Genomic DNA, 27879 nt, shown 5'->3' with positions numbered 1-27879 from the left:
AATGGCTTCATCATCTACGTTTTGTAGAGTCAGAAAGCATCAATACATGGGCAGCGTTTTCAATATTTAATGTCTGAGAGATAAGAGAAGTTTTTCTTGCAGATTTGCCTGTTTTTAATCTTTTAATGTTTTTTGCATGTTTTTAATCTTGCAAATTTTCATTTTATTTCTCATAAATTTCTGTTTATTCTCATATATTTGTGACTTTAAACTCCAAAATTGAATCTCCTTTTTTCCTGTCTTTGAATGGCCCTAATACACCGTTGTAGTTCTGTGATTGCGTAATCATTAAATATCACTTCAGAGTGTTAGGCCCCGCTGTGACCTTTGGTTGCATCGATCCTCTGTAAATCAACATAAACTGTAAATCAACAATAAATGCAAATGCAGCACAGATCTATTAAGCAAAATGTTACCAAAATGTATCTTTTTCATGTTTATGTTACCTGGGTCGACAGGTTTCGATTTTCACTCAGTTTTCAGATAGTATTCATTAAAGTTGATGAACAGAGTGCAGTATGAGCTGAGAAATAATCTTAATAAATTCTAAACAAGTTTGGCAAAAAGCCAGAACATTTTTAACAAACTATATACAATGTTGGGAATAACTAGAGGGGCACTCACCAGAGCACGCACATCCCTCTACCGATATGTATGTCCTTCAGCCATGTTGAATTAATGAATCAAATTTATTTTTAACAAAAGAAAAACAATAATAATCACGAGAAAAATATGTCAACTAAGAACCAATACTTGAAAAAGGAATAGGGAAAAGTAAATACCTATAAACTCCTTCCCCATTGTCACTATTGTTGGACAGTATGTCTCATGGCCCTGTCCTCACCATCTGATAACTTCATATCTCCTCTGGGGTGACAGATGTCATGATACATACTGTTATTTGCTTATCATGCCACACAGACAAAACACAGTTTTGATATGACACATACCGTTTCAGATAAACAACGCGAGCAGTCACCCGCAAATAAATGTCAAAAGTAACACTTTTTAACCAATCACATAACTCTACTAATCCACGCACAGGGCAAGGCCCACCCATCTGGGTGCGGGTTCACAACAGGCAAAAAAAAACGTAGGTAGAGCACTGTGGTGAGGGCAGCTTGCAAGCTGTTGTAGCAACTCTCTGTTCAGTGAAGGCATCATCTTTTAATAAGACTTCTGAATTTGAAGTCCGTTTCCTGTCAGTCTTTGAGTCTTCTGAGTTCACTCATCACATTAAACTACAGGGGGGAAAATCCACCAGTGGGGAAATCCCCAACACTGTTCATGTATTAAATGACAATTCAATTACATCACAATGTAAATCCAAGATATTTACAGTCCAATTTTTTTTTAAGGTTAACGCTCTTAATAGAAGACAAGCCTGTAGACCCCATGACCAAACTCTGGGAACAAAGATTCAAAAGTGGTTATGGGTTCCCTGATAGATTTTGAACATTTTTTATTTGGACTGCCTTCTTCAAACTTCCGAGCATTTTCAGGAGGGGGCAAACAAACATCAACAACAACATTTAAAATTGTCCCATCTGTTTGTGATTTCCTCGATGAGTTCAATCAGAGCAAGTGAAGTTGAGCTGTTGGTTCTGAATTTACAGTGGCTTGCAAAAGTATTTGACCCCTTGGTATTTCACACATTTTAATTTATTTATGCCATTTCATATATAAAAAGTAAATCAGTCTTCTCAATATAAAAATTTCTAAAATGATCTTCCTTAAACTCAAACTCAAAGTAAATCTCTACAACCTAATATAAATTAATTAAAAATATAAAAGCCAAGATGATGGGTTGCATAAGTAATGGGCCCCTTTGGTATAATACCTGTAAATAACCAGTTTTATAGCCAGTTTTCTTCAGATAAGTCAGGGGATGGATACGTGAACATTTCCAAGTCACTAAATATGTCTTGGACTTTATTTACATCAATTATGAAGAAATACAAACAGTATGGCACTCTATAATAAATCTGTGTGGAGTAGACAGTTCTCAAAACTGACTGTGCAAGAAGGAGAAGAGTGAGGAAAGACACCAAGACACCCAGACAACCCAGAAGAAGTTATAGGCTTCTGTGGCTGTGTTTGGAGAAATCGTGCATAGTGCATGTTTTGCAATTTGTGTCCCCAGTTATACAGCTTCATGATGAAGTGGCACAGAAGAGGATTTTCTTAAAAAGAAGACCTGAAAGTTCAGCTACAATTTGCCAGAAGGTACATCTGGGATGCAAACCTAGATTTGATGTTTTGGTGAAAGAGAATCCTTCTCTGCTCCACTTCATCATGAAGTTGTATAACTGGGGATACAAAATATAATAATATTCTATAATATTTAAAAATATATTGCTAACTAATGTTGCACAATGTGTTGTTATTCTACTGGGTCTGGTGATTTTTGGATACAAAATCAAGCTGTACATTAAATTTATGAACACCTCGGTTGTTTTATGTTGCTTTGCCTTAAGTAAGTCCATACTGAAGTCACCATAGATAAAAATATTCTTTAGACTCTGGTTTGTAAATGTTTTCTCGGTTCATTCCTGAAATATGTCCATATTAGATCCAAGTGATCTATACACACAACTCATAATGATGTTTTTCTCTTTTTTTCCTTAGATATTTCCATCATAACACACTCCAGCACATCATCCACCACTGTTGTCATGCTTTCCACCATCCTGCATTTGTTTTTGTTGACATACAATGCCACATTGCCACCAATTTTGTATCCAGACAGTTCAAAGTCCACTCCTTCATCAGGGCTAATGTAGGTTTCTGGTATTCCAGTTGCATTAAATGGAGTTTTGAAATTGGTCAAGTAATCTTTGATGTGGTGGAAGTTGGCATAAAGGCTTCTGCAATTAAAGTGGATCATTGACTATTTATGATTTGATTTAACCACTCGATTAAACTGTTCGACCAAAAAATAACTGCAGTTATTGTTGATACTGTTGAAGTTGTTGTCAGGATCAGTGTAATTTACCACGTTGCACTTTATGTTCTCTATATTCAAAAGTTTGCAGTTGTATTTCTTCACAGATTGCACTACAAGTAGTCCGTACTATACTATTGTGTACTATCATTGCTTTTTCTGACCAGCAGTACTTTGGCCTCTTCAGGCAACCCATTCAGGTTTATGAATACCTTGCAGTTTGATGTCCATGGTGATTGAATATGGTTTTGTTTCTTCAGGATGCAGGCTTGTCTGGAAAAATCAACATTTTTCTTTGTCAGGTGCTCCTTGAGGTAGATGTCAGCTCCCCTCAGTTTGCTCTGCTGTTTGAACAGTGCTATTTGCTGTTTTCTGTTCAGAAAATTAATTCTAATGGCTGACTTAACCTTCTTGTCTGTCCCGAGAAGGGGATGACACACCTCGATGTCATTGCTTTTCAAAATGAAAAGCAATAAGGAGAACTCTGGATTTTTCAACCTGGGCTCTAATTTTAGATTTTTGTAAGTACACACAGATTTACAACACAAAGACCTTCATGGGTTAAACAGCTACATAATTTAATTGTACGTGCCCAGCTAAAAACAGTAAACCGCTTCTTGTCGCCACCTCCAGTACTGAAATGTGTGTGCCTGTGCCAAAATCTACTATTCCTTTAACGGCCACTTGAAGTCGGCTCCACAAGTGAGTTACTTTCCATAGAACCCCATGTAAAAATGTTCAATTTTACAATAGAAATAATTGGTTACTATAGCTAGTTCCCTGTTCAAACAGTTCTAGCAACACATATTCTGAGTTCACAATCCAAGATGGCTGTAGAGCAACAACAACAGTGAAAGCTGTAGTTTTTATTTTTTGTTCAGATGCCTGTATGTGTGTGTGTGTCCAGTTTAATAATAGTGAGCCGATAACTGAAAAAATGCTTCAAATGGTGATGCAAGCACCAAATTTGGCACACGTACTCCTTAGACATTACTCTTTTAAAAATGCCAAATGACCACATGAACTTTCAATAGGCAGCCAAGTAGGGGTCAATTGAAGAATTACATAGGGGTCAAAATTAAAAGATGCTCCAATCATATTGAGAGGTATTCCATATTATTTGTCTGATCATAAAGATTCCAAAAAGATATAGTTTGGACTATCTGTGAATGAATGTTATGGAGTTATGGGGTAAAAACAGCAAGAATGGTGACAAAGGTCAATTTCAATTTGTACAAGGGGTCAAAGGTTAAAGTTGCTCCAATTTTGGTAAAAAGTGGTGCAAATTACTGGTTGAGCTAATATTACCGCGCGTTGCGGTGGAGCCGCTCCTCTTTCCATGACAAAAACTCCTGTAACAGTGGAATGTGCCGTTCATTTCTAAACTGGACGCTGTCTTGATCCGGTATGTCGTCTGACTAGCACAGCAATTGTGAAAAGACGTGGACATCAGCACTTTTTCAGCATATTAAGACAGATGTGCGGAGGAGTTCCGCGCGTCGCGGTGGAGCCGCATGGCGCAAAGCAACGCCGTGATGAAGCCTTCCAGGACATGTTGGGGCATGTCCAGCTCATGCACAATCACAATCGGATAATCACACGACTGAAAAGCAACTGGAATCCATCTGAAATCCACCTGAAAGCCGTCCTGTGAGACCAACACCGAGGTGGTTTTGTGCCGCGTAATGAATGGCTCCGTGGCGCGTCCCTCCGCTTTTCTTTCCATGAAAAAAACTCCTGTAACAGTGGAATGTGCCAAAAAAGTGCTGATGTCCACGTCTCCTGCCTTTTTGTGAAAGTCAGACGAGGTCCCGGATCAACAAAGCCTTCACGTTGGAAATGATCTGGTTGTTTGAGCATGTCGATCGGCGCTGGGAGCACGCCGCGCTCTCAGCAGTTGTGGGCCGTCCTTAAAGCGGCAGTAACACTCCTTAATCTGTATAATCCCCATAAAATCGTCCCTGAAAGCCATATTAATTTTCCGAACGGTGTCCACCTGGAGGTCTCTCACAGTTTCTGGAAAAAAATTGATGCAGCAAAGCTCCAAATCGTTCATTTATTCGCAATAAAAATCCGACGAGAGGGGTGGACCAGTGCTCACACAAAGCCTGCTCACAGGCGAATGACGCAACCGACAGGCGTGAAAAAACTCACGCATGCGCACGAAGGTTCAAGCTTGTCTGATGCAATCACACGTGATTCAAATCCATATGGTTTTTGAAAAAATAAAAAGGTCCGATACTTTTCTCACAGACCTCGTGTGTGTGTGTATATATATATATATATATTTAATTATAATTAATTAATTATTGTATGGCCTTGCCTTACAATATAAAGCGCCTTGGGGCAACTGTTTGTTGTGATTTGGTGCTATATAAATAAAATTGATTGAATTGATTGATATATATATATATATATATATACCCCTCATATTCAGCCACATTTATGGTTTTTGAAAAAATAAAAAGGTCCGATACTTTTCTCACAGACCTTGTGTATATATATATATATATATATATATATCCCCCTCATATTCAGCCACCTTTCTACTGCAACAACTGTCTTTCTATTGATTTCACCTCTCAAGAGAGGCCACCCCTCAAACGCGGCCAGTAGCCCACTCAAAAGGATGAAAATCCCCTCAACAGTGGCCATTCCATGGAAATTCCCAAACGGTTTTTCCCACAGAAGTCACGCAAAACTCTCCTGTGAACGTGAGCTTGCGAGATTACTCCAGTAATCAAAAGAACAAATAAAAATGACTCCCATTGGCAAAATTTCCGCATCTCGGAAAATAAGCTTTAGCGTTAGAAGAAAAGGTGACAGTCATTCATTTGAATGAGAAAGGAGAAAGTTCCCAAAAGTTTGTTGATTTCAGTGTTGGTAAAACGCAGATCAACAACATTCATACAAACACTGAAGATGCACTACAGGAAGAAGCTCTTGCATCATGTCTCGAGGGTAATAGATGACATTTCCAAGGCATCAGATGTCGCCAGGCAAGTTAAAGATTTTATATAAGTATGCTTAACTGTTTTTTGGACTGATCTTTTGATTTTACATAATTTTAGTGACTTTAAAAGATCCAGTACTTGTGCTGTGACGTTTTGAACCTAGATTGAGAGGAAGACATGGTTTGTCTTTGACTGTAATCAATATATCTGTTTTCTCCCAAACCTCATGCTTGTAGCAATGTTATCGAGTACTGTACACATGCTGGATTTTGTCTCCCCCTCATCAAAGGCCACCCCTCTCATGTGACCACTTTTAGTCTGCAGTGGCCTTAATAGAGGGTGACCACTGCACAAGTGTCTCTATACGAGGTCTGTCAATAAAGTAACGGTCCTTTTTATTTTTTCAAAAACTATATGGATTTCATTCATATGTTTTCACGTCAGACATGCTTGAACCCTCGTGCGCATGCGTGAGTTTTTCCACGCCTGTCGGTGACGTCATTCGCCTGTGAGCACGCCTTGGGAAGGAGTGGTCCTGCCCCCTCGTCGGATTTTCATTGTCTGGAAATGGCGGAATGAAAAGGACTTTTTTTCCATCAGAATTTTTTCAGAAGCTGTTAGAGACTGGCACCTGGAAACCAGTCGAAAAATGTATCTGGCTTTCGGTGAAAATTTTACGGGCTTCACAGAGAATGTCTGTTACTACAGCTTTAAGGACCCCTTTAAGGACGTTCGGCGCGGCGCGCGCCGAGCTGCGACGACGTGGCACAAGCCACCGGACCATTTCTAAACGGATGGCTCTGTGGATACGAGACCGTCGTGTGCTCTTTCTCTGGTTATCACAAGAGCTGGACATCAGCCATTTTCCGTCAGATTTCACTTTTAACAAGAGATTTTGTCATGGAAAGCCACGCGGAGGCTTCGCGCGTAAAGACTGATTCGCTTTGGAAGCGAGACAAAGGAACACCTCCGTTTCGGCGTGTCAGAGGATAAGTTTGGACATGTCCAGCTCTCCACAATTTCACTGATACTTACTGGACTGGTAAGCATTGAAAGCCGAGATAAGCGTGTACAACTGTAGTAACAGACCTTATTCTCTGTGAAGCCCGTAAAATTTTCACCGAAAGCCAGATACATTTTTCGAATGGTTTCCAGGTGCCAGTCTCTAACAGCTTCTGAAAAAATTCTGATGGAAAAAAGTCCTTTTCATTCCGCCATTTCCAGACTGAAAATCTGACGAGGGGGCGGGACCACTCCTTCCTAAGGCGTGCTCACAGGCGAATGACGTCACCGACAGGCGTGGAAAAACTCACGCATGTGCACGAGGGTTCAAGCATTCTGACGTAAAAACATATGAATGAAATCCATATAGTTTTTGAAAAAAATAAAAAGGACCGTTAGTTTATTGACAGACCTCGTAGAAATAACATTTTAATAATGCTGCGTTCCAGTTACCCCAGAAATTATAAGTTGCGACTCGGAATAATGTCACAAATGAATAAATGCATTCCAGTTTCCAAATAACAGGGCAAGTAGGAAAACAAATTGGACGCCTTAAAGATTTTGGAGTAGAGAGCTACAAAAAATATGAGGTCCACCAAAGAGACCTCATGGAAGAGGCCAATGGCATAAAAGGTACAGTAGCTTCAATTTACAGCTTGCTGTTAGTAATTTCTACCAGGTTGCCCAATAGCAGTGGCAGCAGTTGATAAAAAAAAAAAAAAAAAACTGCATGCATAAAAAAAACAGTTGTAGAATAATCCAGTGTGGTACACCTTATTAGACACACACAAAGACATAAATACTGTACAGGCATCTGAACAAACCATAAATGCTCAGGGACGAGTGCTTCTTCAACTTGTAATGAGTATTTTCAGCTTCTGCCAATTACATTAACCCATGACACTGTTCGGATTTTAAATCAATACATTACTGATTAAAATGATTTTAGTCCTGAGTGAGATCACAAATCCAGTAACATCTCAAACTATAGCCTGGACTGAAAAAACAGAGTTCCTTTTTAGCATCAACTTCCCAAATGAAGCTGCATATTGGTTAGTCCATCCACACGCTGTTCATGTCAAACTTTTTACCTCCAACATTTTGTGACATATGCACATTAAGATGTTTATAAAAAATAAACAATCCCACTTAAAATATTTTTTCCATGTCTCATTTCCAACCTGTTCCAAGTTTCACCGAGTGACGCGAAAAAAGTAGTTTTTCCACAGTCTTGACACACAAGCAGCAGAGGCCCTGCCAGCTACTTCACCCAGGCTTTGGATATGAAAAGAAACAGAAGTTCTAAACCACATACAGTATGTTGATAAGGAAGTAATGTTTGTTTTGGAAACATTCAACCAAAATCCTCAGGGCTACGTGGCAGAGGTATGACCGTGTTCAGAACACAACCACTCTGTGAAAGTCGTTTTGTTTGAGCATATTTCTGTGAAAGCAATTCTCTTGTTCACTGACAACCACACCTGCTGCTAATCCATCATCAACCCACCTGACATATGGGGTATTTCATGGATGAGGTTTTTTTTTTTTTTTTTTTTTAATTGATTTGGCATTAAGTTCAGATTTTTGTCCTATCAATTTTAGTTCTATGGCTGACTTTTTTTTTTTTTTTTTTTAAATCAAACTAACAAATTTTCTGTAAGATACGTGCCAATAGTGCAGACACTGGTGATGATCTCAGTGCAGTTTAACAAATGCTGCATTTAAAATAATCTCTTTTTAATCGTTGGTAGGTTTACTTCTAAAAACCTTCAGTTTTAATGTGGTCACTCTTCACATGATGAAAAGTTTTAAAAACCTATCAAAAAAAAAACAAACTGATTGATTCCTGAAGGTGGGCTTTCGTAAGTTTAGATGAAGTATTTCAGTTTGTCTCCCCCAATTAAATAAAGTAACTTTGAAACTATTTGAATTGTTGTCTACAGTTCATTTGGTAAAGTGGGGTGTCCATTAAATATGTTGATCGGTTTGGTTAGTGTCAAAGTGTCCTTGAGCAAGATGCTGAACTAGTCACTCCGCTTTCAAAGCCCATAGTCACTTCCTCTTGTTGCACCACAATTATTTCCACATTCTCAACCAACAAAGAAAAGTGTGTAACAAATGCACAACTTTATTACACATTATTCACAGATACATTTCATCCCTCCATTGGCATCAAGATGAATCTAAGAAAATAGTTGTCTCATACTAAATATTACTCAGGGTGAAAGTATAAAACAGCCCCATCTTGATGATAATCTTAAATAATCACATGATTAGTTCACCTGTTAGTCAGCATTCACTGACAGATCATCCAGTATTTTTATTTGGAATGCAATAAACCATCACTTCTAACCCACACCATTTAAATTTAACAAAAACCAACTGCACCTGGACTGGTTATGCAAATCTGCACTCAACAAAACACTGTAAGGAACAAAATATAGTTAAGGTGAAACCAGTTTATTCCCATATCTGCCTTAAACCAAAAGTCACCACGTGTGAAGGAATGATGCAATCATTAAGTGTGCAGCCTCACAGGAAAAAAAAACAACCATGTTGCATGTGAAACATGGCCAACAGAATCCTTAAATTGACAAATGCACAGGGCTTTGGCACAACAGTGGCAAGTTAAAATCTAAGCTTTTGTCAATACTTTAATATCAAAGTCAGAAATAAAAGTTCATGATATGTGTAACAGTTTTGCATAAAGTGGAATAAGAAAACATTCTAAAAAGGACCTCACCAAACAAACGGTGCAACATCCTCTGCATATGAAAATAAAAAGCCTGCTTTGAGCTTTTCCTGCAGCCACTTTATCCTCCCATCTCAGTAGCCTGTCCCGTCATCATGGTACATCTGCCCTTCTTCCTGGTAGCCTTGGTAACCCTCATCTTGGTAATCTGGCATGTGGTCTAAGGAGCCACCTGCTCCGTTGTGGTCACCTGCGTCTCTCACAGCAGTGGGACAATAATTGGGGTCATAGATTTGCCGCGACAGGCCGAAGATCTGACCACTCTGGTTGGCTCCTTGGTTGGAGCCCATCTGCAGGGACATGGTGCTGTTGTCGCATTTGTCTGTGCCCAGTTTTTGGTCGTAAATGGCACGCCTCGTGCCCGGAGCTGCCATCCCCGACTTTAACACACAGAAAGTCAAATAATAATAATAATTCCATAACTAATGTGTTTTTGTTTGCTTAAACCAGTACAGCCGTTTGCTAAGCAGACAGACAACTTCTGATTGCTGGCAATGAACCATCAAGTTCATAATTCCACAACAAGATGAAACATGACCACAAGACTCTCTCAGCAATGTGACGATGGGAAAGTCAGACAGTGGAGAACATGTTCTAGTACCTGGCTCGCCCCTTTGTTGGTGCCCATCTGCAGACCGATGGTAGAGTTGTCCATGGGGGCGTCGATCTGAGCTTTGGGATTAAACAAGTGCCTCCTTGTGCCATATGCAGACATACCACTTTGACTGGCACACTTGTTGGTCCCCATCTAAAAAGAGATAAAAGTAAAAAGAATGTCTGCCCAGTTTGAACAACTGTTCACAGCATTTACACAATAAACAGACGTTCAGAAACAGTTATGTAAAACTACAGCCAATATTTACACAATATGCAACTCAAGCAGTTGGAACTGAAACAAGTGACCTGCATTGCACATTTCACCCCCCCAAACCAGGTACAAGTTGGTCTCATAAGTATTTGGACAACATTCTTTTGTCTGTACACCACTACCAGAGTTAACATGAAACAAGATTTGTTTGTAGTGTTGAATTTCAGCTTACTTCAAGCAGTTTAATATTTAAGAATTACAGCCTTTTATGTAAACAGGACCTTCCTTTTTCAAACGAACCACAAACTATCACTTTTAGAGGCAGCTTTCTTTAGACAAATGAGACATGAACACTTACATGTGAAGTGAATGCATCTTAAACCTTATTTTACACCAGTCATTAAGAAAAATTAGCAATATGGTAAAGCTGTGTAGAGTAGAACAGATATTTCCTGTCTTAAATACATGAAATTTCACCTACAATTTGTCAGAAGGCACATGGGAGACCTGAGATTTTCAGGGCCTCCCCCCTCCTCAAATAAAGTTTCCTTCCCTACAACACGCGAGTTCCACTATGCACAGTTTCTCCAGTCACAGCAGCAGGAGCCTGTAGTTCCTTTAAAGTTGCTTGGATGCCTTTGTGGCTTCCCTCACTTGTCTCCTTAGGCCCACGCGAATATATATATATATATATATATATATGATTGATGAGGAGGTGGCACAGGCAAGTCAGGATGAATGTGAAAAATCTACAAATGCACGTGGATACCCACAGAATTAAAACAGTGCACAGAAAGAAAAAATAAATACAAAGTTGAAGCAGTTAAAATCTGAAAGACCACAACAATAAAAGTGGCTCAGACCAAAAACTATTGGAACAGTTTGCCACAGATACTGTAGTTGTGGTGCATTATGAAGTAACAGGAGCACACACACACGCTTGGCTTTTTTTTGCGTAGTGGAAAGAATGTTGTAATCGAGATAGCTGGGGCCAGGGCAAATCATTTCACATTTTAAAGCTGTACAGCCTCCTCTTATTTATAAAAAAAAAAAAAAAAAAAGTTATTCGGCACCACTATAATTTTATTCCTTAGCATTTAAATAAAGGATACATAATATGATCAAAGTTGGCACTGTCTGGAAACGCTTTTGAATTTTTACCCCCGATTGGTAGAAATTGAAGTGATCGGACACCACGACCTACATTTGGTAGCAACATTAGATGAGGTGAGGACCTTCCCCCGATCTGTGTAAGGATGCTGGGAAGGACACGCCGGCTGATAATCGGAGTGAACAAAAGCAGTGTGACGTCAGCTGGCTGCTTGCTTGAACAAAATAAATGAACTGTGGCTTGAATTCAGAGTTTGGGGGTCGTCTCAAACTGTCTGTGGCCGTTGGACCCAAAAAGAACAATTTTACTCTCATCAGTCCACAAAATATTCCTCCATTTCTCTTTAGGCCAGTTGATGTGTTCTTTGGCAAATTGTAACCTCTTCGGCACGTCTTTTATTTAACAGAGGGACTTTGCGGGGGATTCTTGCAAATAAATTAGCTTCACACAGGCGTCTTCTGTCACAGCACTTACAGGTAACTCCAGACTGTCTTTGATCATCCTGGAGCTGATCAGTGGGTGAGCCTTTGCCATTCTGGTTATTCTATCCATTTTGATGGTTGTTTTCCCGTTTTCTTCCACACGTCTCTGGTTTTATGTCCATTTTAATTTAAGCATTGGAGATCATTGGAGATGAACAGCCTATAATTTTTTGCACCTGCGTATAAGTTTTCCCCTCTCCAATCAACGTTTTAATCAAACTACGCTGTTCTTCTGAACAATGTCTTGAATGTCCCATTTTCCTCAGGCTTTCAAAGAGAAAAGCATGTTCAACAGGTGCTGGCTTCATCCTTAAATAGGGGATACCTGATTCACACCTGTTTGTTCCACAAAATTGATGAATTCACTGACTGAATGCCACACTGCTATTATTGTGAACACCCCCTTTTCTACTTTTTTTTTTACCAATAGCCCAATTTCATAGCCTTAAGAGTGTGCATATCATGAATGCTTGGTCTTGTTGGATTTGTGAGAATCTACTGATACCTTGTTTCCCATGTAACAATAAGAAATATATTCAAAACCAGGATTAATCTTTTTAGTCACATAGCACTACTATTATTCTGAACACTACTGTGTACACTACCCACCTCACCCGCAAAGCAACCACAATTGTGGGCAATGCAAGTCATCCCGCACAAAACCTGTTTAGCACTCTGCCTTCTATATATATCTATATATATATATATATTGCCCATGACAATGTCCTACACTGTCTCACTTTATCACCATCACACCACTTGCACAGTGTCTTAAAAATTTGCTGCTGCTACAAATACTGAATGGTTTGCACTACTGCACTTTCCACTTTTACTATTACCTCAGACACTACACTGTAAATACTAAATACTTGTCATTATTGTCGAAATGTCTTGTCCTGTCATCACCGAGGGAAGGTGAGAAATGAAATTTTGATTCCTTGTATGTCTAGTACATGTGAAGAATTGACAAAGCCGAATTTGACTAATGATCACTGTAAATGAAAATCAAAGACAAACTCAGTGACTTTGAAATGAGCAGGCATCTACCTGGACTTGGGGGGGGGGGGGGGGGGGGGGGGGAGACACGTTTGTCCAATTACTTAAACTCTGAAAATGAATGAATTGTGTATAAAAATAGTTGCTGTGATATTTTTGTTTGACATCTTTCAAACGTAAGAGTCCACACTAGGAACATATTTTGCTTCATTTTAAACACCACTGTGGTTGTGTACAAAATAATTCGTGCCAATGCCCAAATACTCATGGACTCAACTGTAGTTCTCTGTGAAACAATTTTCTTAACTACAGAAAAAACAGCCAAAAGACTCCAAGAACGTGTCCCTAACAGAAGTGTGCTTGGCTTGACGCGACTAGGAAGGCGTGAGCGTCCGCTGAAGTGTCATTTAAAACATTTAGCTGTGGATTAAATGCAAGATAATTTGAGGTGGAGTTGGTCCATCACAGTATTTACAGTCACGTTAGCCTGTGCCATTTTCTTTAAATTACCTGCAGGCCAATGACGGTCTGTCCAGCATTCAGTGTCTCCTGATCAAACTCCCTTGGCGCCTTGTCTGCGTATTTTACACCCAAGTCCACCCGTGAATGGCAGCCTTTAGTCTTAGCCTGAGAGACATGAGTACAAATGGTCCAAGAAGCATTAGTCACCTCAGTAGGTGTTAAGAGTCAAGGTAATTGATTAAACACTGTAACTTGATGCAGAGTTCACATCCATTGTCTTTGCACAGTCACCAACAAACACCCGCATCTTTAACTGAAGCTCACCATGCCAGCTAGAGCCAGCAGTGTGGTCTGGACCTGTGTCATGTTCCCATTCTCAAACAGATCGTTGGCTTCAAAGATATCATGTGGCTTCAGACCGTATGCTTTGATGGCTGCAGTGAAGTTAGTCAGGTTCTCCAACTGAAACAACAGTTTATGAAACATCAACAACCACGTACCAGCAACCTGTACAGAGCAGGTGTGATCGCCGCTAGCACACCAGTTTTATTACTTCACCCAATTGAGTCCTGTTTGTGCTCGAGTCTTTGTGTGTATTTTATTCATGACCTAAAGAGCAAAGGTGGGAAAGGGTGAACCAGGCAGACCATGGGTAAGGACAGCACAGTGGAGCAGTGGTTAGCTCTCCCACCTCGCAGCAACAAGCTCATGGGTTTGGTGCCACTAAAGTCCTATTCTTGCCTGTGGTCTCCCTGTGTCAGTTCTCTCACCAAACACATTCTAGTCACTTCAACTGGCCGTTTCCTCACCAGGTGAAGAGTAGCACTTAATGGTGTTCAAGAACACCCACCCCCCCAAACACACTCATTCAATTAAAGCAAGAATTAAAAGTCAAGTGCACACCACCACAGGTTATTCTACATTTTGAGGAGAATGTTTATGGCAGCAAGCCCCAAAGTGGGGGTCAAAGGTCTTGCCTGTGGGCCATGAGGTTATCTGAATTATGATTTTTGTAATAAAGTTTAAAATTACAAAAAGCCATTTACAAAACACAAGCCATGGGATTTAAATTTTTTATACATCTCTTATTTGACATTCATTTGATCTAGTTGAATGCATATTTGAAAATAGTCTCATCTGTTGATCAAAATTCAACAAGCTGTTTGGGTGGGCCCAGAAGATTTTCAGATTCCAAAGTGGACCCCGGCAATCTTAAATTTGGGAAGAGGTTGTGGAATCTGTTGCGCTTCCCACACACACAATTTGACAGCTTCATGACAAATTTTCCTGGGAAGTCAACTCCGGCAGCATGGTTTGGTTCCTAAAGAGGTGTACTGAGATACTGCTGGGGCAGATGAATTTGGTAAAAGTACAACCCCTGGCAAAAATGATGTAATCACCGGCCTCGGAGGATGTTCATTCAGTTGTTTAATTTTGTAGAAAAAAAAAAAAAAGCAGATCACAGACATGACAAAACTAAAGTCATTTCAAATGGCAACTTTCTGGCTTTAAGAAGCACTATAAGAAATCAGGAAAAAAATTGTGGCAGTCAGTAACGGTTACTTTTTTAGACCAAGCAGAGGGAAAAAAAAAAAAAAATGGAATCAATTCTGAGGAAAAAATTATGGTATCATGAAAACCAAAAGAATGCTCCAACACATCACTAGTATTTTGTTGCATGGCTTTTATAACAGCTTGCAGTCTCTGAGGCATGGACTTGAGTGACAAACAGTACTCTTCAATCTGGCTCCAACTTTCTCTGATTGCTGTTGCCAGATCAGCTTTGCAGGTTGGAGCCTTGTCATGGACCATTTTCTTCAACTTCCAAAGATTTTCAATTGGATTAAGATCCGGACTATTTGCAGGCCATGACATTGACCCTATGTGTCTTTTTGCAAGGAATGTTTTCACAGTTTTTGGCTCTATGGCAAGATGCATTATCATCTTGAAAAATTATTTCATCATCCCCAAACATCCTTTCAATTGATGGGATAAGAAAAGTGTCCAAAATATCAATGTAAACTTGTGCATTTATTGATGATGTAATGACAGCCATCTCCCCAGTGCCTTTACCTGACATGCAGCCCCATATCATCAATGACTGTGGAAATGTACATGTTCTCTTCAGGCAGTCATCTTTATAAATCTCATTGGAACGGCATCAAACAAAAGTTCCAGCATCATCACCTTGCCCAATGCAGATTCGAGATTCATCACTGAATATGATTTTCATCCAGTCATCCACAGTCCACGATTGCTTTTCCTTAGCCCATTGTAACCTTGTTTTTTTTCTATTTAGCTGTTAATGATGGCTTTCGTTTAGCTTTTCTGTATGTAAATCCCATTTCCTTTAGGTGGTTTCTTACAGTTCAGTCAGATGTTGACTCCAGTTTCCTCCCATTTGTTTTATTGTGCATTTTCGATTTTTGAGACATATTGCTTTAAGTTTTCTGTCTTGACGCTTTGATGTCTTCCTTGGTCTACCAGTATGTTTGCCTTTAACAACCTTCCCATGTTTGTATGTGGTCCAGAGTTTAGACACAGCTGACTGTGAACAACCAACATCTTTTGCAACATTGCGTGATGATTTACCCTCTTTTAAGAGTTTGATAATCCTCTCCTTTGTTTCAATTGACATCTCTCGAGTTGGAGCAATGATTCATGTCAGTCCACTTGGTGCAACAGCTCTCCAAGGTGTGATCACTCCTTTTTAGATGCAGACTAACGAGCAGATCTGATGCAGGTGTTAGTTTTGGGGATGAAAATTTACAGGGTGATTCCATAATTTATTCCTCAGAATTGAGTGAGTCCATATTTTTTTCCCTCTGCTTGGTCTAAAAAGTAACCGTTACTGACTGCCACAATTTTTTTTTCTTGATTTCTTAAAGCCAGAAAGTTCCCATTTGAAATTACTTTAGTTTTGTGTCATGTCTGTGATCTGCTTTTTTTCTACAACATTAAACATGAACATCCTCCAAGGCTGGTGATTCCATAATTTTTGCCAGGGGTTGTATGTATGCTTTGGCTGCATTAAGGAACAGTTACAAATTTAATACATACACACAACTCTTTTTATAGTTCTATATAGTTATGTGCATTTTGTCAGTTACTAAATGTAGCATCATCAATAAACACAGTAAAACAATAAGCTTTTCCAGTTCACCTGATGCCAGTTCAGTGCTGATTTGTTGATCTTTTTTACAGATCCTGGTTGCAGACGGTTGATAAGTCTGAAAAAAGAAAAAAAAAATGCTTCAGTCACACCGAATTTTTAAAAAAGTGATGCTGAGTCAAACAGTGGCTTTGGTCTCGACTGCGATTCTGCCTTACTCGCACAGAATGACTCCATTTTTCAGGCCTTTCTGGAAGTTTGGTCCAATAGAAGCCCCAGTGATGTCTTCAATCCAGATTCTGAGGTTCTCTTCTTTTTGAAGGTCATACTTCTGCGCAATCTGTTTGGGTAGAAAGGTCAAAGGTTGCACAGATAGGTACATCTGTTTGACAATGAACATATTCAAACTCCATAAACACTTTATAGAACCGTGCTTTGAATGCGACTTCACTAAAGAACGAGCAGCGTATAAATGTGGGGAATCGCGTTGCCAAGGACACGGAAAGGGCAAGCGGACATTCCAGTCAGTCACAGATCTCCACTGCAATGTTTTTGTGTTTTCCCCTCCTCAGAAGGGAGAAGGTGACATTGACACAACTTAAAATGCATGCACAAGGATATCCTGTTTGGTAAACGACTCCGTCCTCCCCTGAAGCACAGGAAGTTTGAGGAGGGGCACAGATTAATGCAACACAGCAACCATGTTACATTTCTGAGGTTTGGATCAAAAGCACAGGTGTCAAAATACACAGTCCACTTTATTTAATGCCAGCGCCATGTTTTAACGGAAGAGGGTGTTTTGGGGAACAGGAGGTCAGACATGGACTTTTAAAGGCCATTTCGAAGACAATCTTCTGCTTATACACAAATAGTCAATAGCTGCGTCCAGTAAACATGTGACTGTGAAACAGTGATTTAAGTGCTGCTGCAAAGCAATCAGCTTTAGACTGTGGACAGTAAACATGAGGAGCAATATCACTGAGTTTAACCCTTTTCTGAAAGTTTAAAAGACACACTATGGAACCAAAAGTAAACAGATTTTAGCTTCACAAGATCAGTGCTGAAACTGCACTGTAAGAAAATTCAATCCTTAAGAGGGGTTTGAGTGAAAATTCTCATTTTACACCTACCCTTTACAGTTTAATAATTTCAATTTGATGTCATGTCAGCATTCCCACTCACACACACACTGCATGAATTGCACAAAAATGAACATGCAAGGAAAATTATGCCACCTGCACCCATGCATAGATGCTACAGGTAGATTGAGGTAAACATTAAAATGCTTTGCTGCAAGCAGGAGATACTAAGATATGATGGACAATTTCCATCTGGTTGTTGTCCATTCGGCTGCTTCTGGTTTCGTTCGGGGTCGCCACAGCAGATACAGCCAGATCCGCATTGGTATTGGCACAAGTTTTACGCAGGATGCCCTTCCTAACGCAACTCCAGTTTTACCTGGAGAAACACACAGCCGCTGCTGTTCCAAAGAGGTCTCCCATCCAAGTACTAACCAGGTCCTGCCCTGCTTAGCTTCTGAGATCTGATGGGATGAGGCTCACACAGAGCAGACCAGCTGCTGGTGATCTTCCTAAATGGAGGGATTTGACAGCCCACATTATTGAGAACCACTGTACATCATCAGCAGGTATCTCAGGTTCACTAGCATTTTGTCCCTTAACCTGTACGTGTCGCCTGTATGGCGCAGCAAAGGGTGGTCAGCCTTCGCTTGCAGAAGGCTTCCACCTGTGGACTCTCTTCAACCATAACCATCTTGAGCTGGCTTCAGCTGCCAGGGCAACTTCACTCATGGCCTTCCTCAACTGCTTTGACTCTAGGTCTGTTTTCTGCAGGAAATGGCGTAATGATGCTGCTGGGAAAAATGGCTGCGTGCCATCCTCTGATGAGAGCCTCATCCATCAAGTCCTGGTACTTGGCTTTTTTCAGTTGATGTGAAATAGCCAGCCTTAAATAAATGACAGTAAAATATCTGAAATGTAAACATTTTAAAATCTGGAAAGGGAAATTAAGGGTAAAAGCAAAGAAAAATGTGGAAGCATGTAATAGAAGATTCTAATACTACATTAAGCAGTGTAACTAAAGTACTAAAAGCTAGGCTACCCTCCAATTTATGGATGCATTTAAATAAAATTTACACAAATCAGAATTAAGCACATATACATCATATTACATTTTGAGAAACCCTACTGAGAATTACTGCAGTTTAAAAACACTGTACAGACTGACAGTTACATCTTAAAAACTTGGACTATAACTGTACTCGTATTTGTCAAACCTCAAAACATTTGTCTTCTTCAATAATTTCATCACTTTTCTGGATATTTAGAACTAAAGTGTTGAGAGTTATGTTCTTGTTCAGAGGTGGGCAACAATGGCCAAGACAGTGCAGGTTTTCCTTACAACCAACCACCTCAGCAGGTGGGTTTATGGACAAGTTTCTCCCCTGAACACAGACACCTGATCACCAATGAACTCATCTGCTGAGGTGATCAGTAAGAAGGAAAACCTACACCTGTCACCCTTTATGCCACACTATTTCCAAATCCTGTTATTTTCAGTTAAATTCTGAGTTAATCATCTTTAGTCTTAATTCAGATATTTCTCCAGATTTTGTTTCTTTAATTGGCTTGTCTTGATTGATTGTCATTACTTGCAATACATGCATAACAGACTTATTTAGCAGGAGCCTATCACTACCTGAAAAAAATATATATCAAGTGGCAAGCAGAATAATGATATAGTTACTATTTTACTATAATGCTTTGGTATCATGAGACTGCCAAAGAATCATGCCACAGCAGCTCGACTCCCTGCAGCCTAGCGTCCAAACTCTTGTTTGCCATTTGCAAATAAGAACATTTTTGGCGAGTTACTCAAATCACCCATTTTGCTGTACACCAAATTTTTGTAACTAGCAGGTAAATTACCCACAAAGCTTACCATTCATTCTGAAAACCTACAGGTTGTGCACAGCCAGTGGAAGTGTTGGGGGAGTAGCTATAAATCTGATTGTAGGGCCTATAACGAGTTGTATTTCCAAATCAGCATCATACCATTTAAAAGCAAAACTTGGAGCTGTTGCCCATGCGACCCGATCCCAGATAAGCGGTTCAAAATGAGTGACTTGGTTCAAATCACAACCTGACCGGAAAAATCACCAATGACCTTGGGCAAGGTCCTTAATCCCCTAGTTGCTTCCGGTGCATAATGAGCACCTTTTATGTCAGCACCCTGGCATCGGGGAGAATGTGAGGCATTATGGTAAAGCGCTTTGAGCGTCTGATGCAGAAGAAAAAGCACTGTATATAAATGCAGTCCATTTAACATTTTATTTACTATTTATTGCAGTATTATATGCCTTGGGATCCCGAGAACACCCAGGCCAGATGGAGAGATTATACCGCCACACTGGCCTGGGAAAAATAAATCTGGGGTCCCCTGCCAGAGATGCTGCCCCTGTGACCCAATTCCGGTAAGCAGTTGAAGATGAGTGTGCGCAGTGTTTAAAAAAAGTGCTGCAGAATGAGAGTGAATAGACCAATAATGTTGTGATACTTGAATTTTGAAGGGGAACATGAATCATGGGGTTAGTGCAGAGTTATGTGCCAAGTGCATTTAAGATTTATAAGACATCATCCTATGTCTGCAACATGGTCCAAATTACTAATCAATTAGGTATTCTGCATTTACAGTACGTCCAGAAAGTATTCACAGCGCTTCACTTTGTTAAAGCCTTATTCCAAAATGTATGAAATTAATGTTTTCCCCTCAAAATTCAACACACAATACCTATAATGACAATGCGAAAAAAAGCTTTGCGATTTTAGGGAAAAAAAACAAACAAACAAACACATACATACACACACACACCTAAGAAATCACATGTACATAAGTATGCACAGCCTTAATAAAGCTCAAATTGAGCTCAGGGGTATCCTGTTTCTACAGCTTAATTGGAGTCCACCTGGGGTAAATTCAGTTGATTGGACATGACTTGGAAAGACACACCTGACTACATATAAGGTCCCACAGTTGACAGAGCACAAACAAGCATGAAGTCAAAGGAATTGACTGTAGACCTCTGGGACAGGATTTCCCCAGGATTCTTACTACAGCTGGCCACCCATCTAAACTGAGGGATCGGGGGAGAAGGGCTTTAGTCAGGGAGGTGACCAAGAACCCAATTGTCACTGTCAGAGCTCCAGGATTCCTTGGTGGAGAAAGGAGAACCTTCCAGAAGGACAACCATCTCTGCAGCAATCCACCAGTCAGGCCTGTATGGTAGAGTGGACAGATGGAAGCCACTCCTTCGTAAAAGGCACATGGCAGCCCACCTGGACTTTACCAAAAGACACCTGAAGGGCTCTCAGACCATGAGAAACAAAATTCTCTGGTCTGATGAGACAAATATTGAACTCGTTGGCGTGAATGCCAAGTGTCCTGTTTGGAGGAAACCAGGCACCATCCCTACAGTGAAGCATGGTGGTGGCAGCATCATGCTATGGGGATGTTTTTCAGCAGCAGGAACTGGGAGACTAGACAGGATCGAGGGGAAAGATGAATGCAGCAATGTATAGCAACATCCTGGATGAAAAACTGCTCCAGAGCGCTCTTGCCTCTTTCAGCAGGACAATGACCCTAAGCACACAGCCAGAGTGGCTTCAGCACAACTCTGTGAATGTCCTTGAGTGGCCCAGCCAGAGCCCAGACCTGAATCTGATTGAACATCTCTGGAGAGATGCGAAAATGGCACCAACGCTCCCCATCCAACCTGATGGAGCTTGAGAGGTGCTGCAAAGAGGAATGGACAAAACTGGCCAAAGATAGTTGCACCAAGCTTGTGGCATCATATTCAAGAAGACTTGAGGCTGTAATTGCTGCCAAAGGTGCATCAACAAAGTACTGAGCAAGGGGCGCATTTACGTACATGCGATTTCTTAGTTTTAATAAATTTACACAAAAAAAAACAAAAAAAAAAACAGTATGTTGTTATGGGGTATATGAGTAGAATTTTGAGGGGGAAAAATTAATTTGCTCCATTTTGAAAGAAGGCTGTAACTTAAAATGTGGAAGAAGTGAAGTGCTGTGAAAACTTTAAAGGTGCACCGTATAAGACAGGATACAAAATGTCTGTTCTAGCAATAAAACCTAACCTCTGGCTACACTGCTTGACAAACAGAATCATAAAAAAGTATGAAGACAAGTTTTGCTGTATTTCAGTTTGTGTGGGGAGCAGTACCTTAAGATGACTGACTGCGTATCATATTCAAACATGCACTGATGCGGAATTTATTTATTTTTGGTCCTGAGAGCAACGACTGACACACAGTAGATGTTTTGTGTGTTGAACTCCCAGCTGAAGCCACCCTTAAGGAGTGTTCATGTTCTCATGACATTTCTTTCACGCATTTACCCTCATATTAAAACCAACAACAGCCATTCCAACTGGCCGCACGCAAGCCAGCGGATATAATTTACATAGACAAGCTGAATTCAAGAAGGCATTTCCCCTGCAGGGCTCAGCTATTCAGTCTAAATGAAGCTGCCCAGATGTGTGATCCAGTCCATGGATGCTGCACATATAAACAGACCCATTCACACTTTCATAGCCAGTGATGAAAGTGAAGTGGGGGGGGGGGGGGGGCGCACCCTGCACAGTTTGCTGAAGATATTCATGTGCAGGGAACCTCAGCCAGGTAATTTTTTTATTTTATTTTTAAGTCTACATGCTCCGAGATGCATTATGGTGCACTTTGGAAGCAAAATTCTGTGAAAGAGTTCAGCAGAATAAATAAATAAAATACAAACTAAATTAAACAAATGTTTGATACAAATTTTAGTATTCATACCTCTCATAGATGTACTAACAATAGACTGATCTAGTATACAGGTTTTGTCATTCTGTAGCTCATATCTATTCATCTCAAAAGGAAATATGGTCAAAGCTTCACTGAAATCTTCCTCGTCATGTCACTCAATCTTTTAGAACCGTTTCACCTGTGATGGACATGGACACAAAGATTTGATAGAATATATGACCATATTCTTTATGACAAGTGTATAAATATGAACCGCAGACTGAGAATCTGTGCATCAGTTTTTCAGAAGTTACAGGACATCTTAAAGAAAGTAAACGCTTAAACCTTACATATCTTTAATCATTACTTTTTTCCGTAATTAAGCATGTCATCTGTTTGTTTATAAAACAGATGTGTGCCAGAGGTCATGGAAGAGGACCATCTAAAAACCACTGAATCAGTAAAAGACCAGCTGAGGTACACCAATCTCAGTCTGTTAACTGGAGAACAGACGGCACCTGAGCTGACCGATTGAAAGGAAAAAAAAAAAAAAAAAAAAAAAAAAATCCATACAACTGTTAATGGCTCCAGGAGTCCATGCTGTCAGTGTGACACAGATAGGTCTATTGATGATCTAAAAGAGACTTGTGTATTTAAAGTGAAGCACTCAGTTTATGAATTTATTTTTTTTTTTTTTAAACAGCACTGTACTAACCCCTAACCCTAGTATGTCGATTCCAAAACACTGACAGCTTGCTTCACCTCTGCGTCATTACTATAAGTGTGCCCCTTCAGGTGTTCTTTCAGTTTGGCAAAAAAGGAGAGTTGAAGGGCAGCAGACTGTAGGGTGGGTGTGGTGAAGGGCTGCTACAATGTGTATTGTGGACGATCATCATGCTGAAGAATTAAAATGGTAAATGGGCTGCATTTATATAGCGCTTTTCCATCTGCATCAGACGCTCAAAGCATTTTACACTAATGCCTCACATTCACCCTGAAGTGAGGGTGCTGCCATACAAGGTACTCACTACAGACTGGGAGCAACTAGGGGATTAAGGACCTTGCCCAGGGGCCCTTAGTGATTTTCCAGTCAGGCTGGGATTTGGACCGCAGATCCTTTGGTCTCAAGCCCAATGCATAACCACTAGACCATCACCCCCAGCAAAGAATTCAGTCTTCACTGTGGTCAATTCATTTGCAGCAGCTTCTGCGAAGTGTCCACATCTCAGTCCGAGCTCATCCCACCACACATCCATGCACATCAATTTTTTTTTTTTACCAAGTACTGTGTGCATGCATTACATGGAAGGCGATTCTGCGCATGCCTGAAAGTGCAGGCAAAAACCATTTGATGTAACCATCAATAAGTAAAGAATTATTCTTATATCAGTTTAAATTTGATACCTTGTTCATTATTGAAATAATTGCGCTGGCAGGCAGAACCTTTCAGCCGACCGTGGTCAAGGTTTCCCAAAGAACCTTGAATTATGCTCAATATTCATTTTGAAGCATTTAAAATGGACGTCAAATACTTAACTGTTAACCTGCTGAAACCTGCTACAGCTTTCAGTTTCTTTAGACTCCAGCCCCCCTCCACTCTCAACTCAGGGTTGCTGCAGTATAGATCCACATTTTCTTTAATTTTGCACAAGTTTTATACCAGATGTCCTTGCCAACAACACTCCATAGGGCCAAGAAGAAGGAGACATGGGCAGCCTCAAACTCAGCACTTGTCATTTAAAAAGTGTACTCATCACACTAGAATCTGACAGGCAGTCTAATCAACTTAACATGCATGTTATAAAATGGAATGTGCAGTTGTGGAAAACTGAGTGAGCATCCTAACCAAGGGTGCACGTAAGCTTGTGTCATTAAATCACTGATGGCAGGAAATGCCACTGAGCTCATGATGTCTGCAGCTTTCAAGGACATCGCAGAGAACATGTTGTCTTTACATCCAGCACATGTTGTTCTGAGGAGCAGGAGGGGATGATGAGTATAATGAAATAAAACAAATATCTGCAGCTTCAAGACAACAGCATGCATGTGAAAGCCTCAGCAAAACAGATTGCCATAACAGATTAGCTGCATCTTCTCCTTTTCTGGAGATAAAAAGAAGCACAGTCATATTACTGCTACGCTTCCCTTTTACTTTATTATAGGGTCTCATTTGACCCCTGCATGACATTGCAGGATTTGACCACATCTGGGGACAGCATCACTTTTAATGGAGAAATGCGTACAGTTTTGTTTTCGGCTGCAATCACCAAAGCAGTCACAAAAAGTACCTTTTTTTTTTTCGGACTACCAGTGGCGAAGGGAAGGCAAGGAAAATGGGAGAGGTTGTGCCTGTACATTTTAGCCTACACACCTAGCCAGAGTAGCTGCATTCTCGCCTGCAGAACCGCCTCGACATATGTGAGCTCCAGGTCATAAACAAACCATAACACGTCTGCTTCCCTCTGCATCGTCACTTTAGCTTTGCATTTTCACTTTGTTTGCTGTGTAATTTGCCCAAAAACTCAAAGTGCCATGTTTCTGCTGGAAACAGCCCTTGTCTGTCCCCAGATGTAGAAAAATTGCATTATATTTTACCCCTTTAGGGCCCACTCACAAACGAGGCTGAAGTGCCCAATTATTTTAATCATTTATAATTTTTTTCCCCAGCAAGAAACAAAACCCCAGCACATAATCTTCAAGAGTACAAGCAAAACTAAAACAGAAATCAAGCATGTGTTACAACCCAAACATCCAATCCCAGCATACCAACCACAAGCCCCACAAAACAAAAACAAAACATGAGATCTTTCAACCATAAAGAAATGGATGGGGGACACGGAGCTTTCCAGGAAAACATTCTGTGCCATGCAAGCAATGAAGTAAAGGCAATTACCCTTGCTAGTGCAGCGGATAAGAGAATAATTAGAGGGGAATCCTGCAAATTGTGATAAAAGCATCAAATTCGGCAGAAATTCTCCTCAGACAATCCTCTTGAAAAAAACGATTGGCCACTTGAATTTTCAATCAGTGGTCAGGTAGGGGTCAATTGAAGAATTACACAGAGTTCAAAATTATAAGATGCTCCAGTCATATTGAAAAATATTCCACATTATTTGCCTGATCATAAAGATTCCAAAAAGGTATAGTTTGGACTATCTGTGATTGAATTCTATGGAGTTACAGGATAAAAACAGCAAGAATGGTGACAAAGCTGTTTCATTTTGTACAGGGGTCAAAAGTTAAAGTTGCTCCAATTTTGGTAAAAAGTGATACAAATTACTAGTTAACACGGTTTTAAAAAGGAATAGTTTGGACCATTTATCATCCTTAGTTATCACGTTACAGGGTAACATATGTCACATGTCATAGAATCCAATAGAAGTAGACCTTGTTTGACCTTTACTTTGGAGGCCAAGCATTCAACAATGTCAACCCTATTCCATTTATTAATCCTATTAGCGCAACCAGTAATTTGCATTACGTTTTACCAAAATTGGAGCAACTTTAACTTTTGACCCCTGTACAAAATGACACTGACCTTTGTCACCATTTTTGCCGTTTTTATCCCGTAACTCCATAGAATTCAGTCATAGATAGTCCAAACTATACCTTTTTGCAATCTTTATGATGAGGCAAATAATGTGGAATATTTTTCAATATGATTGGAGCATCTTTTAATTTTGACCTCTGCGTAATTCTTCAATTGACGCCTACCTGATCACCGATTGAAAAGTCAAGTGGCCAATCAGTTTTTTCAAAAGAGGAGTGTCAAAGGTGTATTTCTGCCAAATTTGATGCTTTTATCACTATTTGCATGATTGTTTCACTTATCTGCTGCACTATGCCTGCAAGGTAGTAAAGGACACAGTGAGGACTCCAGGAACTCCAAAAATAGCAGTCAGCGGACAAAGCTCCAGCCTAACTCCAAGAACGTGAGAGATAACGTCAAAATACAAAATCCAATATGGCTGCAGTTTGGGGCAAAGAAAAAAAAATTGACTTAAATCAAAGGAAGAGTAGTTACATCTATCACACAGACCAGAAACATTAGAATAAATTATGTATAATTTTAACTTTGATAAATGCAGCTTGTATCTACTTTAAAGTGAATTAGGGAAAGCCTTGCACAAAATGACGTACAAATTCTGTCAGTCTTATCCCAGAAACCTTCCCTGAACTTCCAAATATTGTTCCCAATTACAGATAATTTTGTTGACTGGATGATCATCCATTAAAAGAACAAGATTATATATCTGCAACATAAGAGCTTTCTTATTGGGCATAAGTTCAAAAAGGTCCTCCCAAAGATGTTTAGGGGGCCGAGTGAGGAACTCCAGAAAAATAGTAAATGCACAATGCTAATTCGAAAAACAAATGAGATGAGTCCATATAAAGAAGATTTATCAGTAAAATTAAGACAGGTGTGGCTACACTAGTAGCTTAACCACCACCAATGTGTGACTGAATAATAATGCAATTTGTTAGCGCTTTGGGTATCAGTAATAAGGCGAGCTATAAATCCATGTCGTCATCGTGACGTCACATAGCGTCAGCACCGGTATTAGAAGTGGAACCGGATGTACTGACACGTGCAAATAAACTTAACGAGTGGTGACGTCACACGTCTGCAGTGGCGAATTCGACAGCGTGGAAATATTAAGAGAACTCTGAAAGAATAGACCGGGGAAAGAACGCATTGAATGCTACATGAGTCACATTATTAGCTGACGCAAGTCACTAAAGTTTGAAAGACAACGGGACAACGCCCAGATTCATCCAAAAACTCATTCTGCTCCGAAAGCTCTGAAACGTCAGACGACCGTAGGGTTTTTTTTTCCCTCCTCAAAATAAATCACAGTCCAAACGTTAAAGAGTTAACGTGAAAATATAGCTTAAGAATAAAATAAGACTTTTGTATTTTTATTTTTTTTTTACCTGTCTCGCGCACATCAAAATGGAGAACAGGTGACTGAGCGCGAGCGACGAGAGAAAGTTCAGGAAAACTCCACACAAACTTAAAACACCGCAAACTTACCTTAGATTTAATTTCGGCAGACAGTCCATAGTTAGGGCCTCTGTTAAACTCAGACATTATCGGAAATATGCGAGACTTTGCTTTGCGGTTTTAAAGAGTCTTTAAGAGTAAAACCTGCGCTTTCTCTTCCAATGAAATCTCGCACTGAAATAAATACTTCCCTTCTCTTTTACAGCCACCAATTACAGCTCTCCCACGGCCCCCAGCCAAAGAGCGCATGCTCTAGTCACAATAGTTCACTCCTCTCATTCCGAACATGTCACAGGCAGGAAGGGGATTAAAAAAAACAGCATTGACTGTTAAAAGAGCAAACACGTGTTCACAGTCAAATAATTTGTTGTCAGTATGGATAATTTAATTATATAATAATATGTATATATTGCGGGCATGAACGAGCAAAGC

At 40.0% G+C, this 27879-nt stretch overlaps 1 protein-coding gene across 1 annotated transcript; it reads right to left on the bottom strand.

The window, feature by feature from the left end:
* Positions 1 to 9012: 9012 nt before the first annotated feature.
* cnn2 (calponin 2) lies at positions 9013 to 27637 on the bottom strand. The gene is made up of 7 exons (XM_034183531.1): positions 27478 to 27637; positions 16842 to 16963; positions 16675 to 16741; positions 13836 to 13973; positions 13560 to 13676; positions 10254 to 10400; positions 9013 to 10032 (listed from the first exon to the last, which is right to left on the bottom strand). The coding sequence occupies exons 1-7, from the start codon at positions 27532 to 27534 to the stop codon at positions 9727 to 9729; spliced, it is 954 nt and encodes a 317-aa protein (XP_034039422.1). The 5' UTR covers positions 27535 to 27637; the 3' UTR covers positions 9013 to 9726.
* Between the last annotated feature and the right edge of the window lie 242 nt (positions 27638 to 27879).

The sequence above is a fragment of the Thalassophryne amazonica genome, chromosome 12, assembly GCF_902500255.1.
Source record: "Thalassophryne amazonica chromosome 12, fThaAma1.1, whole genome shotgun sequence".
Classification (NCBI taxonomy): domain Eukaryota; kingdom Metazoa; phylum Chordata; class Actinopteri; order Batrachoidiformes; family Batrachoididae; genus Thalassophryne; species Thalassophryne amazonica.
The sequence above is the reverse complement of the archived record's forward strand: the minus strand, read 5'-3'. Positions and strand labels throughout refer to the sequence as shown.